The following is a 17,046-nucleotide window of genomic DNA, read 5'->3' as shown; positions in this document are numbered from 1 at the left end:
TGGGTGGTAAGTTTTGGTTTCCATGTAGGGTTTTCTGCCGTGTTAGAGATGGAACCAAAGACAGCCTACATGCTCGGCAAGGATGCTTCCACTGAAATACTTGAACAGCCTTCTTAGGCTCCTGAGTTGCTGCATTCCTGTTAGTGCTTATCAGCAATATTAGATAAAGGGCATTTCCACTAACAGGGTTTCTGTAGGGAATGATGCTTATTTACCATCTGCCACTTACACAGTCACACAGGAGAAACAGATTTATTTTATGACTCAATCTAAAATATTAGGGTTAGAATAAACACTAACTATCCTTACTTTGTACTTAATGAATACCTTTTTTTCATCAACTGCCTCCATAAATTCAAACATATGGTTGGTAATTATGTACTTAGGTTGACACAGTTGTTCCATAAATAATAAAAAGGTAAGCTATTTAATTAAAATACACTCATTATCATAACTCTTGATAACTTAATTACTGAATTATTTAAGAATGTGTTCATGATAAAACATGTGAAGAATTTAAGTTAATTTGAGTCCTTGGATATGTTCTTGGATATGGATGCTTAACTGGTCATCATAACTATTTTATAAAATATGCTCATACACAATATTTTAATTTGACATAAATAAAATATTTTAGTGCAGCAACTTTGAAGGAGAAGTAGACATGAATAAGGTATGGTCTTTTTAACCAAAAGCACTAGTTCAAGTGAAGAATATATGTATGTGTTATATGTTTAACATATGTGTGTATATACATAATACATATATGTATATATGTAATAAATATACATAACATACAAATGTGTGTTATATATTTGTATAATATTTATTACATATATGTATATACAAAATACAACAAATAAAGGATAAGCTTTATTAAAACAAGAGGATTATTAGAAGGAAAAAAGAGAGTCCTATTTTCTGACTTGGGATAAAATTACCTCAGCTTTTATTATGTCTATGAATGTTTGTTGCTAATCCTATAATTCTCCTATTACATACAAGTCACTGTGGAAGGTTTTGCCAGATACTACAGCACAAAACCATATTGAGTTTATTGCATGTATGCTTGAGAAATGATTTTTAAAGTAAATAATAAGAAATTGAATTTTTTTTATAAAAATTAAGAGCCCATTAGAAGCCATCAAGAAAAAAAGAAAGCTATAATCTCACTTCTTCATTTCTGTCCTCCTCTGTGTGCAACACAAAGACTGAAGTATCAGGAGAGTGTACCTAGGAGCTGTGTGACCATTTATCAACTAAGTGCTATGCATGATGATTGCTTGCAACATTCAGAGACATGGAGCATTGTTTCAATCTGAAGTTCTTAGATTTTTTTTTTTTTTTTTTTGAGCTGAGGATCAAACCCAGGGCCTTGCGCTTGCTAGGCAAGCGCTCTACCACTGAGCTAATCCCCAACCCCTTAGATTTTTATAGAAAACTTGAAATATAAATTTTAACACACGAAGACACACATCCACTGTATCCCACAAGAATAATGTTAACAACGTCAGGGTGTGGGGAAATGAGGACTCAGGGGAAGCTGCAGGTAAAACTTCTACGGTGAAATCATGGACTCTGTTTGTACATCACCTTAAAATCCTTCTAGATCAATAACCATATGGTAGGCCAGTTACAGAGAATTTGGTCATAAAAAGACAGCAGATAGTATGACCAAAGAATTGGTTTTATAAATATCACTTCCCCAAAATGAACAGCATTGACTCGGAAGGAAAAGAGGAGGCAGCCAGTTGGTCCAGCTTCTTTAGATGTTGGAGTCCTCTCAGCGTTCAAAGTCATATCAGGTTCAGTTGATGAATTTGCCTTCAGAGAAGCCTCCAGTTCTCTCTCCTTGCCATGAACCCCCAAAGCCTTCAGTCTGTGCCCATGCTGTGTAAACAGGCTAGTGTTACAGGAAGGTCTTTATTGCCTCTCCAACAGGGTCTGCTCTCTGACAGCAGATGTCATACTGTATATGTCTTACTACTTCTAACACTTTTACCATTGTTAGTACCAAACACAAAGTGTATTGTAGTTTCTTAAGAAATACATTTTTCAAGCTCTATCTATCTATCTATCTATCTATCTATCTATCTTCTATCTAATACTTATTTATTTATTTATTTATTTATTTATTTGGGGAGGTATGTGCCTGCCGCTGTGCATGTGTGGTGGTCAGAGGACAATCTGTAGGAGTCATTTCTCCCCTTTCATCATGGGATCCTGGGGACTGAACTTGGTTGTCAGGCTTAGCAGAAAGCACCTTTTCCTACTGAGCCATCTTGCCAGCTCCTAAATAAATATGGTTTTGGATTTTGTTTTTATGCCATGGTTATGTATAATCAAACAATCAATGTTTAGCTGCAAAAGAAATTTAAATGCTCTGAAGAAACATAGTGTAGGCATGTAGTAAAGCAACAATAATCTTTATTTGGGTACTACAAAATGCTCAAACTTGCTGGAATATAGAGTTGGGGGATAGACTAGAGAGGGTTGATGACAATGTAACAAACTGAAGATGTAAGTAGAAGACAGAGACAGAAATTTTCAGAAATTTTGCTACTTCATTCAGACTTGATCCTAAAAGCAGTGGAGAATCCCAGAGAGGATGAAAAAGGCCAGGCCAGGAGGCAGGGACCCAGTTAAGAGGAGAATAACTTGGGTAAGGCAGTGATGACAGAAGGAAGTAGTCAAACTCAGAAACACCGCACAGAGATAAAATCCAGGTCAACTTGACAAGGATGGAGAGAGAGGTAGATAGAGAACAAGAAAGACAGGGTGACATCACATTTCCAGTTTGAGAAACTGAGGGTTCCCATCCACAGAGAAGAGGAACAAGGGACGAAGTGGAGATTACGACATGGAAAGGCACTCCTGGGATGCTGGGTTGAGGCTTCTTTTGGACATGTAAGCAGAACATGCAGGAGGAAGCTTCACATCAGGCATAGGTTAGGAAAAGGATCCCAGAATGCAGGTCTGGATTCAGAGTCTTCGACAAAGTTGGCGATTGAGCATCACTGACAGTGAGTTTGGTCAGGGATAGTGAATTGAATAACAAAGGAAGTGATCTAGGGAAGAAATAAAGCAGAGGATGAACAGCCCCTAAAGATGGCTGACAAAGACAGGCTGGAGTAGAAAGGGGGAAACCAGAAGTGAGTGTGTGTGGAGGGGGCAGACCCCTGAAGCAAGGGACCAGAGCACTTCAATAAGCAGTAGTACTCAATGGTGTCAAATGGCAGACTCAGAATTGTCCTGGACAAAAGCAGTCATCACAGAGTGATGTGGCAGAGACCAGACTGGAGGGGGTTAAAAAGTGAAAGATAAAAGAAAAAGAAGAGGAGAAGGTATAGAGACTCTTCAGTCAACTTAAAGGTCCTTGGGTACAGTGAGGACATGGAGAACTCATGAGAAGCTTGGGCTCTGGAGCTAAGTCAGGGCATGCATGTAACCCTGGCCTGTTTCTTTTGAAAATAAAAAAAAAAAAAGACATGGAAATAGAAGAAACTTCAGCAATGCATAGACTCGTGGGTGGAGATGAGGCAGCAGAGAGCCTTTCTCTATAGTCTAGTGGTGGGTCTTGGGCTCATTTAGGGGTGACTAAGAGATCTAATCTCCCTTTCTCTCCTGTAGCTACCATTATAAGATACCACCAAGCTATCATCAAAGTGGGACTCACTGATGAAGGATACTATACCAGTAGCCAAATACAGTGTCCTGTAAAGCTGGGCTGTCCAATTCAGTAGCTGGTGGGCAGGAATGATGGTTAAATTTAAACTTTAATTTCCCTTTTTCATTAGCTATTTTACTAGCACATTTCAACTGTTCAATAGCCACCTGTAGCTAGCGGGTACTATACTGATCAGCACGTGATAAGTGTGTCTGTCATTTCTAAGTTTGTTGGGCACATTTTTGTTGTGGGGGTGAAGAAGCTCTAGCAGAGTGCCCTTTCATGTTACCCTCATGAGAGGCCCAGGACTGCAACGTACCACATGTAAGTCTGGTTCCATCCAATCAGACTGAATCAAATAGGGGTGAAGGGTTCCTGACGGATCTTCAGTGGGTTTCTGGATAAATATTATGTGTGAAAATCCTACAGGACTAAGAGGGAGTCAACGAAAGAAGGCTCATTAATCCCTCAGATTCACTTTAAGAGTGAAGACAGAGTTCTTAAAAAGAATAGAGTTGACGTGGGGTGCCCAGACACAACTGATCCGTCTGTAACACAACTCCTACATCTAAGACTCGGGGGAAATGACGTCAGTTCAGCAACATAGAGGGATAGGTGTGGATAGTAACCAAAGGACCAGGATGCCTGCTACCAGATAGTGTTTCCTAGACATGACAGAAAAGCTGCACACAGGAAATCTCAACAGTATGGTTGCCTGAATAAGATCTACAGGATGACATGACCAGTTGTCATGCCAACTACCTGAATGAGAGCAAACTCATCTAGGCCCTGGATGAAGGGCTAATCAATGGTTGCTGAAAGAGGGAAAATCATTTTTTTCTGGGAATAATCCCCCTAATAGTTGATTCTGTCCCAACTGGTCACTCCTAAATGCATGTATATAAGAGTGACACTAAATGTACTTAATAAGAGTGTGTGCGTGTGTGCGCATGTGCACATGCCTGTGTGTGTGTGTGTGTGTGTGTGTGTGTGTGTGTGTGTGTGTGTGTATTGTATGGTTTATGTATGTGTAAAACAATTGAAGAGGTCATGAATCTGAAGGGAGTAGGGAAGCATAGGATGTTTTGGAAAGGAGAGGGGGAGGAGTAGAAACAATATACAGTACTCATGATTCTCAAAAACTATAAAAAATTTTAAATAAAAAAACAGGTTTAAGACTAGAAATTCACTTATCTTAAAATGATGCTTGTAACATTGGACTTTATAACTCACTTGAATGGTTGATGCTTTTTTATTTTTAAAAATTATTAATTTTGTTTTGGGGGACTATAATATAAATTCATCATTTCCCCCTTTCCTTTACTACCTCCAAACCCACCTATATACACTCTCCTTGCATTCTTGCAAACTCATGACCTCATTTTAAATGAATTGTTGTCACATACATGTGTGTATGTGTGTGTGTGTGTGTGTGTGTGTGTGTGTGTATGTATATACACACATTACATAAATACAACCTGCTCAGTATGTATAGCGTTGTTACTGGTGTGTATGTTCTCAGGGCTGATCATTCGGTATTGATGACCAGTTGGTGTGCTCTTCTCTGGGGAAGACTGCTTCTCTCAACATTCTTTATGATAAAGTGCATGAGTGATATTTTTCATGCTTTCCAAGTTGTCCGAACTTAAGATACTGATAACTACCCCAGTCAGTGACCAAACATTCAAACACTTTATTACTCAACCTGTGTGTGAGTACCCCCAAAAGTCTTTTATACTCAGATAGCCAAGTTTTGGCTGCACAAGAGAGAGGACATGTTGTGTAAAGAGTAGGACTAAGGAACATCATTACCCTAGAAGTTAATTTTGTTATAAGGAAACATAAAAGAAGAATGTAAAGGAAGAACCTTGCCCTGCTGACTCTGGCATTTAGTGGGAGGTTTAAACTCACTGCCTTTGATAAGTGGTAACAGAGGCATTCCACAGGATCAGGAGAGAGACAAAGTGAGCGTCACAACCCCCAGCATTTTCACGGTACTCACATAACAAGACGTGAAATAAGCTCACTGTATTGTTTCAAGTGTGAGAAAACAGGTGTTCGGATCTCCTCAGCAGATGAAAAGCTAAACTGACCCTGGGGTCTGAGGCTTACAGTGGGGAGATGTGCTTTTAATGGGCCATGTCAAGAGCCTTATTTCTCTTAAACCACTAACTGCATAAATCTCAGGGACTCAGGAGGCAATTTGCGTCTAAGAATCAAATGCAAGAAGGGCACAAGAATTTGAACTTCCAGACTTCCTAAAACATTCAGCTAAGTCATTTGCCCTTGTGTTCCAACAGTGTGACTACTGAGAACATGGGGGCATGAACTAACAAACAACTGGCCCAGTTCTGAATTTCTCAAATAGCAAAGATTAGGTAGATGACCTAAGAAAATATAATTTAGGGGACTGTTTTTTCATTGAGGAAGAAGGGCAAATTGAATCTCTTAAGTCATAAGGAAAGTTGATATTTTCATCTGAAATGCTGAACTTTAAGTTCAGAAATTATATTGTTATAGTTGAAATACCAAGCATTTGGAAGTCAGGAAATACCAAAGCCAGCCTTCAGCAGAATTTCCTGAGACTCATTGTACATGGCACATATTTTATGGTCCATGTTTAACAGACATCTGTGAGACTGAAAAGGAAGCCCCTCGAACTCAGAGGAGAGAATAGGTTACATAGCCGAAAGAACCCTGAGGATGTTCTGAACGTTACTCTAAAAATAAAGATTCTCTTCGTCTAATTCTAGCATGTGTTTTTCCTTAAAGATAAACAAACAAACAACAACAAAAACCCCAAACTCTTAGGGCAAAAAGTCGGCTGCATTGCAAACATTTCATGTATCTGCATACATTACCATCCCACAAACCCGAGAGCTAGTACACTCTTGTGACAACTCACTGAAATGCTTATGAACTCATTTCCTTCAGCTCTAGACCTTCATTTTCTATCTTTGGCACTAAGAAATACTTACATAATTGTCTTCAAATATGGCTTGACTTTTCTTCCTTGATGGAAACAGCATTCCTGCCAACTTTAAAATTTATAGCTACGACCATATTTTTTTAATTTTTAAAAGCACAGAAAATACCACAATCCTTCAAAGTGATTTTGAAATGAACATTTCTTCATCTTCATAATTACCCCCACGTCACACTGAAATTACTCAGCATACAAATGGAAAGAACATTTACCTTTGATTCTTAGTACAAAACACTATCTTTGATGGGGTTACTAGAAAATGAGGGACAGAATAAACAGAGGCTAAATTTGATCAATGCATGCTGTACGCATACATTGAGGCAGCATGCTGAGAGCCATTAACATGTACCGGTAATACATATTAATGAAGAATTAAGTATTGTCTTTGGGATAATGAAATTAGCAACTAAAAATATTCTAGAGGCAATCATACGTAAGTTATCATAAATTTTAGTACAAAGTAAAACAGTGGAGGTGAGTGAGGAAGACAGTTGAGTGGGTACAAGTGTTTGCTATGCAAGCAGGGGACTTCAGTTCAAATCCTCAGTCACCACTCAAAAAACCACTCATGGCTATAGGTGCTGGTAACCCCGGCATTGGGAATTGACAACAGATGGGCCCCTGGAACTCAGTGGCCACCAGCCTAGGAGAAATGGTGAACTGCCAGTTTAGAGACTGTGCCTTAAAAGGAGAGGCACAGAATTATAGAAGACAACAAACATCTTCCTCTGGCCTTACATGTGTATGCATAGGTCCACACACACTATGCACCACACATATACATACACACATGTACTACATACCACACAAACACAACTAAAAAGGAACTGCGAGTCTTATGATTAAGGTCTTTTGTTTTGATGTATGGAAATGGAAGGAAGAAGGGAAAAAGAGGGGAATGGGACAGACAGAAAAGTAGAGGTAGGGAGACAGAGAGACTAACCCTAACAGACTATACCATAGTTTTCTAACACATTTCCAACTAGTCTCTAATTTTATTGATTTACCTTCTGACAATTCCCAGAGGAACATAAAACAGGGAGTATCCCTTGTTCTGTTTGTTAAGCCAGTAAACAAAAAAATGACCCAGTAGCTGCTGGCTTCCAGACTAGTTCCTTAAAAGAAAGTTTGGAGGAAGAGAAGTTCCCACTCTTCTAGGAAAGTTTTAACAGCATGTCTCCTCCTCAACACAATAAAGTCCATCTCACTGGAAAACAGGAGCTGTCTCCTGGGTCAAAGGCTGTGTCTAAAAGTTCTACATTTGAAAATTTTCTTTGAAAATCTATAAATTAATCCAATAATATAGCCCTACAGCCTCTGAGGCAAAAAAAAAAAACCTAAAATTTATTGGAAAAAGAAATAAACTCTAGCCTATAAAAAGACAGAAAACAAAAGATCAGAGAGGGGTAGACAGACAAACAGTCAGACAGACAGACAGATAGAGAGACAGGTAGATATTGATCTGGGACAAAGGAACACAGCTGGGCAGGGTTTCACACACCTGTAAACTCAACACTGCTGACACAGAGGCAGGAAGATCAAGAGTTTAAGGCCATTTTTTGCTCCATAGAGTTAAAGGCTAGCATGAAATCCTGTCTCAGGGAAGAAATAGAGTGTTCAGTAAAAGTGAAATTGTAACAATGGTTTTGTGATAAGTTTAAGCCTTGAATCCTTCCAAAAGGCATTGGGCTTTTGCTCCATCTCTTTGACTTGGGGTGTGCCTTGAGGTAGCACAGTAGCCTCCTTTTCACTTTTGACACACTGCATCTAGCTTATACACAGAGCTGCCATGTGTTTATAAGATTCTAACTGGCATTTGTCCATCACAAAAATCAACTTTGAAGGCAGCATTCCTTTTATTTCTAATGATGTAAAGACAAGTTCATCTTTTAAACTCCTCAGAGAAGACAATGAGACAAAGAGCTTGCCATTAGATACCTATCCCTTATTAGACAGCCTTCTGAAAGGCAGATCATAATTTCTTTGTCTTTGTTTCTCCTCTATAGAAACTACAATAGAACTACCTGGAGTTCATTGACTGTAGGGAGAAGTGTAAGAAATTCTCAGAGCTTCTTCTAAATCAAGGAGGAAGAGATACACATTAGAGGTCAAGTTATGTTGCAGAAAGAAATGAGCAGAAAATGGAAAGGGCCATGGGACCAAGAGGGAGAGGACAGGTCTACAGGAAAGGCTTATATAGCAGATGCCTATCTGGAGGTAAGAGTGGTCAGTGTAGCTGAAGGACAACTGGGCAAGGGAACATATTTATCACAGAGCTCTGAGAAGTTAACCCATAGCACATTGATGGGAATGGCCAGGAAACATTAATGCACCTCTCAACAGTAAGAGCCACTGGATGAAAAATAGACTGATATCATTGCTTCAGCCATGAAAGCTACAGCCTCAATTAGATGAGATGGTTTTCTTTGGGTAATTAAGATCCTCCTGCCTAAAACTTGCCTATAAAGCTTTTTGGGCCACTATTTAGTTTGGATCACATGGTCTGCATATATTTCTTCCAAGTCTGAGTAAAATAAAATAAATTGGGTTGATTTTTGGTGTGTCTTATTTTTGTTGTCCCTGTTCTATTTTATATTTAATATAAAATAGGCACTATTTTGTACTCTTTAGATAATAACAACTTGTTTGCTATGTTAGAACTAGGATCATGATTCTTCAAACATAATAAATACTGGTACCATTAACAAGAAAGAAAAAAAAAGTGAATTCAGAATCTTAAAATGAAGCATAATGAGTAGCTATTTGTATATATGATCTGTGAAGAATAGTAATATATAAACAAGTGTATGTAAATCATATTCATTCTATAAAAAGGAGTATCCCAACAGTCCACATCTAAATTTTAAAAGTATGTTACTGTTGCTGTTTTAAGTCCTCCTCATTCTGGTGTAGAGAAGTCCAAACAGTTTAATGTTTTGGATTGTACAAGTTGTTTGTTTGAATTTTATTTATGTCTTTACTTATTGCCTTTTGAGACAGACTCTCACTCTGTAGCTCAAGCTGGCTAGAATTCAATTCACAACAACCCTCCTGACTTAGATGACCTCCCAAATGCTATTGATTACAAATGTGAACCACCACATCCACCTGAAATTGTATTTGGTATTTCAAATTAATTAAAGAAAGACTATTACCCTGAACTTTAATGTGCAATTATTGTTGCTCCTCTATGGAAGTTCAAGAACAAACTAAAGATCAACTTTCAAAAATAGAATGAGATCCAGGCAGTAGTGGTGCATGCTTTTAATCCTAGCACCCAGAAGGCAGAGCCAGGCGGATCTCTGTGAGTTTGAGGTCAGCCTGGTCTACAGAGTGAGATCCAGAACAGGCACCAAAACTACACAGAGAAACCCTGTCTCGAAAAACTATATATATATACATATGTATGTATGTATGTATGTATGTATGTATGTATGTGTATATATATATATATTAGAGTATTAAAGACACATGACTTTGTATGCTGCACAAGAAACCCAACTACCATCCGTTGTCAAGAGAATAGTCAATTTCCCTGCTCCATGACTATGGGGCTCTAAAGTAGATGGACTCAGAATTAGCCTGACACAGACTGGTCCTATCTAAGGTGGTAGAGCTGTGGTAGAAATTGATCATGTACATTTTTATAAAGCATCAGTGGGAATGCATAGGTAATCAGTTATCTCACGTACTTTGCAAAGCCAATGAAGTCTTCATGGTTGGTGTTGATGTACGAGACTTGAATGTCAATCAACAGCAGGACCTAGAAGACAAACAGAATCACTGTCATGACAACCCATCTTCAAAATTCTCAAATGTTCAGTTCAATAATTGCCCAGGTTGTTTCTTGGTATTTGGTTTTTAAAGTGATTTTTTTAATTAAAGTAACAAATAATTTTTCTCTTTTTGAGTCCTTTGCACTCTAGATTTATAAGTTAAAATCCTCCATGGTAGGTAAGTCTGAGTATCACATGAAGAGAATAGCATTGTAATTCATAGACATATGAACTTGCTGCCATAGAACAAAACCTAGAATTATTCTGCTCCTCTAAAGCAGAGGCCATGTTCTAAGGAAAGGCAAGCATATATAAGCAATATTACACCTTAGTTTTCTTCACTTTTTCCATCCTTTTCTTTTTAAGCACCCTCTCGGTAACAGAAATACTTCATATATCAACTCAGAAAGGGAATATATAAAGAAACACAGAACCTGCTTCAGATGAGTCAAGTTCATTACTTGACTAAAACTTCAACCAAAGTTCAGTTAAAACCATCTCAACAAAGGAAGCTTCCCTGGCATTTCTGCTTGGATAGCTCATTATTACAGTCCACCATTGTACACTGCCTTGTTTCTTGTACAGCACTAGTACTTGACATGGAGGACCTTTGGCATATTCTGCACAGAGCTCCCTCTTGGGTGTCTTGCAGTTGCCCAGGGCCTGGACTAGTGTGTTGAACGACATAGTTGTTGGTGAGGTCTATGAAGGGATGGATGGAACACATGTCCAAGGCTACAGTGGGGAACCTGGTGAGGCAGGAATGGGGTGGAGCTACAGTGGGGACCTGGGTGAGGCAGGAATGGGGGGGAGCAAGCAGAAAGTGCCAGAAAAAAGGCTTTATTCTGGAGATTTTCAAATAGAAACTTCTCTTACTGTGTTTCTTTTTGTCCCTTTAACTGTTCAATGCCCTTGTTTGGATACTGAGACTTGGTGACAAGTTAAAAAAAAAAAAAAAAAAAAAGACAGATAGAAAGAAAATTAAGAACTCCTGCCTGGTCTACACTTTCATTTTTTGACCCCTTATTTAGAAAAGGAAGAGGAAGATGGGGAAGCGGGAGGAGAAACACCTCACATAGCCCAGGCTAGCCCTAAATTCAGTGTGGACATAAGGATGATCTTAAACTCCCAACCTTTATCCCTCCATATCTGGTGCTGAGAAAGTGAAAGGATGAGAAAAAAAATGTACTGTTTTCTTTTTCATCCCCCTACATGCAACCTGGCCATTTTCCTAGATAAAATTTAATTTTATCTCTTGAATAATACTGAGGAATTATTAATTTTAAGTTAGCTATAGTGTTTCCTCTATTGTCCCACCAATCAAGTCAGATTCTCTTAAGCATTAGATTCCCAGACTCATTTGCCAACATTCCATATCTATGCAGTATAATGTTTAAGTACAAATAAATCATTCTGGCATAAAGAGTAAAATATCCACATAATTGCCAGCGTAACCCACAGCTATGATGAGCACCCTGGATACAGACACACATTAACTTGGACTGCAGTGTAGGAAAACAGTGAAAAAAATAAAAGCTATGGCTGTTCTCATTCATATTCCTGGAAATTGGGAGTCGGTGTTCACCCTAGGAAAACCGCCAGGTTGCATGTGGGGGATGAAAAAGAAAACAGTACATATTTTTCTCATCTTTTCACTTTCTCAGAGTTTCTCCCTGTGGTCTTACCCAGTCATTGAATATTCAGTTGAAGAAAAATAAATTTACCACTTATAGCAGCCGCAACTCACAAACTCACAAAACTTCTTTTTTGACATATAATTAGGCATATAGAAGAATAGCTGGTGCAGATGATGGTCTAAAAATCCTTAAGAACAAAACATACAGATTTATGAGTTTATTTATGAGTTTTCATGTTTAATTTTGAGGATTCCTTTTCTACTCTCAATATTTCCTGAGCAGGGGTGGTTAATTTTTAAAAAAATTAAAGAAAGCAAATGGTAGGAATGTCTCAAAATTTTTTAGAGACATGGAGAAGTGAGAAAATGGGCCAGTCTCTGATGAGCTGTATCAAAAGCACAAGGCTCAAGACAACATGTAGTCCAGAATTCAAATGGGACGTCTATCCAAAATGACACGATTACATTTCTAAAACATGTTTTTCCTCCTATGCTACACAGGTCCAAACCAGGAGTGACCACAAGCTTCTAGGAGGTGGTGAATGACTGTCAGGCACTGGGATCATTACTTTGAAAGGAAGACCTAAAACTAGACAGATGACTCAGTGGTTAAGAACATGTGCTGCATAATCATCAAGACTTGTATTTGGATTCCAGTACCCAGAATAAGATGAGATCTTTAACATATGCCTGTAACCCCAGCTTCAAGAGAGAGATAGACAGAGGGATCACTGGAGCTTCCAGCCTAGCCAAGAAAACACTAGCCTAGTGGTTCTCACCCTTCCTAATGCTGAGATTCTTTAATACAATTCCTTATGTTGTGGTGACACAATCATAAAATTATTTTTGTTACTATTTCATAACTAATTTTGTTACTGTTATGAATCATAATGTAAATATTTTTGGAGACAAAGGTTTGCCAAAGGCGTTGAGACCCACAGGTTGAGAACCACTGCATTAGCCTCATATTCAGAGAGAGACTCTGCCTCAAAATAACAATTGGAAAGTGATATATAAGAAAACCCAATGCTCTCCTCTAGTCTCTGTGCACATGCAGAGGTTCATGTACAAATACACACAGAGACAGACAGACACACACACAAACACACACATAAGTGTGTTTGTCTGTCTGTGTGTATGTATGTAGGTAGGTATACACACATATACTCACATATGTGCATATACACTCACACACATGTAAATAAATACTTTTAAGAAAAGAGGGAGATACATATCCCATCTCTAATCCCCAACTTGAGGAATGGATTAATCAGTACATCAAAGACACAGCTGGAAGGCTCCTCTGAAGTCAGGAAAGGCCATCATTTCCCATCTCTGCTGTGCCCCAACAAATGAACAGCATCTCAAGTTAATGCTATGGTTTTAATCTGAAATGTTCCCCATCTCATGGTGCTATTGGGGAAGTTCTGGAACCTTCCTAGGGAGCCTAGCTGGCAGAAGTAAGTAGGGTGGACCCTGGAAAGTTATGACCAGCCCTGGTTCCAGGTTTACTCCTTGGTTCCTGGTTTGTCAGCACGTGACCAATTCCTGTCACATGTTCCTGCCACAATGATCTGTGATGTTTTCCCATATCTTTCCACCATGATGGACTGAAATCCTCTGAAGCTGTCAATCATTGTAAGCATTTCTTCCTTAGGTTGTTTATGTTGGTACTGTGGTCACAGCAATGCCCAAGTAACTAATACCAGAAGGTTGTACTAGAGAAGTAGGGTTGTTATGACTCAGCTGACCATGTAGTTCCTGGGCCTTTGGAAGTGGTTTACAGGAGGAATTTGAAAATTTGGAGACATGGGTTAGAGAAACCCTAGAGTGTTTCAAATTGTACAATTATTATACTGTGGCAAAGAATTTGTCTGTGTTTGGCCTGTGTCTTGAAATTTTGAAGGCTGAATTCAAAAGTAAAGAACTGGTTATTTGGTGAGGAAATTTCAAGACAGCATTGAATTCAGGCAGGTGGTATGGTTTATTGCTGGCTGCTTTTAGTAAGATTCATAGTAAGCATCAGGAGCAAACTATGTGGGAAAACGCTGTTTTGGAAGGAAAATGAGCTCATTTGCTTAGTCAGATAAAGAGCTATAGTTTTTAAAGAATTTAGAGGCATTAAAGAAAGTCCAAGCACTCTGCATAAGATAACAGGAGTTCCTCAAGAGTATTTCAGATATTGGGAAGATCCTACCTATTATAGACCCCAGGTACAAAACTTCAAACCCACTTAAGAGACTTCCCCTTGATAAGCAAGTGCCTCTAGAGCACCCTGCTCACATATGAATGTGCTTCCCAGGTTCAGCACCTAAGCAATCAAAAGTCACTACAGCCACAGCCAAAGGGGCCTGACACTGTTCAGACACAGAGTACAACTTGGCATTGTCCATGAAGTACATGAATTGCAAGGATGCAGAACCCGAAACTTATGGGGTCATAGAGACTTCCACTAATACTCCGGGGAAAAGCCCACGAGACCAGGTATCAGGTACCAGAGTCCAATTCCTTGCAGTAATACCCTAACATAACAGAAAGATATGAGCATGATAGCTAAGTTACAGTGGGAACGGCAAGATGTTGGAGATACCAGGAATGTAGACCAGTTGTTTAACTTTGGAACCTGCAGAGACAGGAGTGGAGCCAGCCCAGGAGAGAAGTTAATGTGTACCAAAAGCGGTAAGACCATGAGGGCAGTGCTGCTGAGCCCATTGGAGCTCAGATGATGCTGTTATATTCCCTACATGCTGGAAATCTTCTCTTCTGGGTTTTAGTCTTGGTTTCATCCAATTTTTCCTTACTGTCCTCTCTCTGCCTGCTCTTTGACTCATTACTGTTGTAAATTAGAAGTATGTAACTTTCTTTTTGTATTTTACAGAAGTTAACAGCTAAGAGACTGCCTTGAGTCTGAGTAGAGACTCTGACAGACTTTCAAGCAATGTTAGAATGTGAGGACTTCAGAAGCTTATGGTTTGATCAAGTGCACTTTTCTTTAAGACAAGCCATGAGCCTTTCATTGGTGGTGTGGGTATGGTGTTGTAGTTTGAATTTGAAATGTCTCCCTGGCTTATATTTTGAAGGCTTGTTCCCCGCATGATGGTGGCATTGTGGAAGACTGAACTTTGTGAGGTGGATCTGAGCTGGAAGAAGTATGTCACTAGGGCACAGTCTTTGAAGATTATCAGCACCTGTTGTACAGGACCATCCTCTGAGCTGAACTGCTGCATTGTCAGGATTTAGGTTGTGCCTGCTCACCCAAGATCATCACAGCTGGGCTTGTTGACTATTGGCATTCCTTCTTAGAAGGGGACAGGGAGGTTCATGGCACCCCTTCCTGAATATCCTCCCAACCTTCCCTACCAGGTATGGGCAATTCTTCCCTAACTCCACATGGCCTTGCAGTCTCTCAGAAGGACTAGAAGATATATTGAGGGACAGGTTAAGGGAAGGGACTCCATCTATACAACCACAGAGAGGAGTCATCCATGCTAGGTATAGACCTTCTACAGTGGCTACTTTAAGGTCACCCATTCTCCTGCCTAAAGCTGCTCACCTCTTACTCTGTAAGTAAGCCCAACAAACTCACTGGTTCTGCAGAGTGAACTTTAGTGGAACTGCAACTTGGTTTGTCATTGGGACTGTAGGAGGAAGGAATACAAAATAAAACCTCTTTCCCTTGAGTTGTTTCTGTCGAGTATTATGTTCACGGTGATGAAAAGGTAAGTAACTAATAGGAACGAAGAGCTGTGCATGGATTACTTCATTTCATCCTTATTAAAATTTCCATGAGTTAACTACCATTGCTCATCCCAAGGGTATAGAAGTATATAAAGAATGCAAGTTGGAACACTGAAATAGTTCAGCAGGTAAGGACACTTGCATCAAGCTTGATGACCTGAGTTTGACCTTTATAACCCACATGATGGAGAGAACTGATTTTCACAGGTTGCCTTCTGACCTCCAAACATATATATCATGACAAACATGCAACACACACACACACACACACACACACACGATAACTATTTTTAAGAATGAAAATAACTTAGAAAATGTTATGTAGAAAGTAAGAGTTAGAGCTTGGATTTGAAGCTCAGGCAGTCTAAGCTATTTTAATAAGAATTAGAATTCCAGTGGTACAATGAGCTAGCCTGGCAAACTTCACAATTCTGTAGGGATTCACCCTGACTCCACCATAGATAACCTTTTTGGATTGTAGTCACTATGATTGCCTCTGAGTAGCCCTAGACCACACCCAACCCCCTTCACACAGCCTCTCAGCATGCTATAAATAGACAACACTATTGGGCTTCTAGGAGTGTTAGGACCTGACCCTGATACCGGGACTGTGCCTGACTCTTCGATATTAACATGACATAAAGTAAGCATATCCCAGCCAGAAATGATATCTTCTGTCCTGATGACTTTAAGCATATGTTTTCTGATGTAAATCCTGGGGTCTGCTTTGTGTTACTGCAAGCCAGGACTCTGCTTCAGTCAGCAGTGTAATGTGAACTTAAATCTGTGGAGTCACCCATCTGTCTTCTTACTATCTACTTCCATGACCCTTGGGGCTGGCTCTTGGACACTGGGGCCTAGTTGTTCCAGATCTAATGCTAAATTGAATGTGTCATTTTACCAAAACAAGAGAAAAATGAAAGAATGAAAAAGTCAACATGAAAATGTCAACACCTGACCTATATAGGGCCACAGTGATGGTAAAACAACATACTACTTTTTCCCTAATATTAGTTTTACTCAGGATCCCTATCTTATATGCCATCATTCGAGCGTTCCAGGATAAAAACACAAGTCAAAGCATCTTGTTCATTTAAGATCAAATGTACAGTTGATTTTTTTTTGAGACCAGGCCTGTGATAGGTAGTTTTCACTGTCAACTTGACATAACCTAGTACCACCCAGAGAGAGTCTCAATGAGGGATTGCATATATTAGCTTGGCCTGTAGCCATATCTGTAAGG

General features: G+C 39.2%; 1 protein-coding gene across 6 annotated transcripts in view; it reads right to left on the bottom strand.

The window, feature by feature from the left end:
• Positions 1–17,046, bottom strand: part of Dnm3 (dynamin 3) — a 486,391-nt gene that overhangs the window by 277,218 nt on the left and 192,127 nt on the right. For all 6 annotated transcript variants that reach the window (XM_036202803.1, XM_036202804.1, XM_036202805.1 and 3 more), the window contains exon 12: positions 10,346–10,416. In XM_036202803.1, coding sequence (XP_036058696.1) covers positions 10,346–10,416 — 71 coding nt within the window. The remainder of the gene's footprint in view (positions 1–10,345; positions 10,417–17,046) is intronic.

The sequence above is a fragment of the Onychomys torridus genome, chromosome 11 (genome assembly GCF_903995425.1).
Source record: "Onychomys torridus chromosome 11, mOncTor1.1, whole genome shotgun sequence".
Classification (NCBI taxonomy): Eukaryota; Metazoa; Chordata; class Mammalia; order Rodentia; family Cricetidae; genus Onychomys; species Onychomys torridus.
The sequence above is the reverse complement of the archived record's forward strand: the minus strand, read 5'-3'. Positions and strand labels throughout refer to the sequence as shown.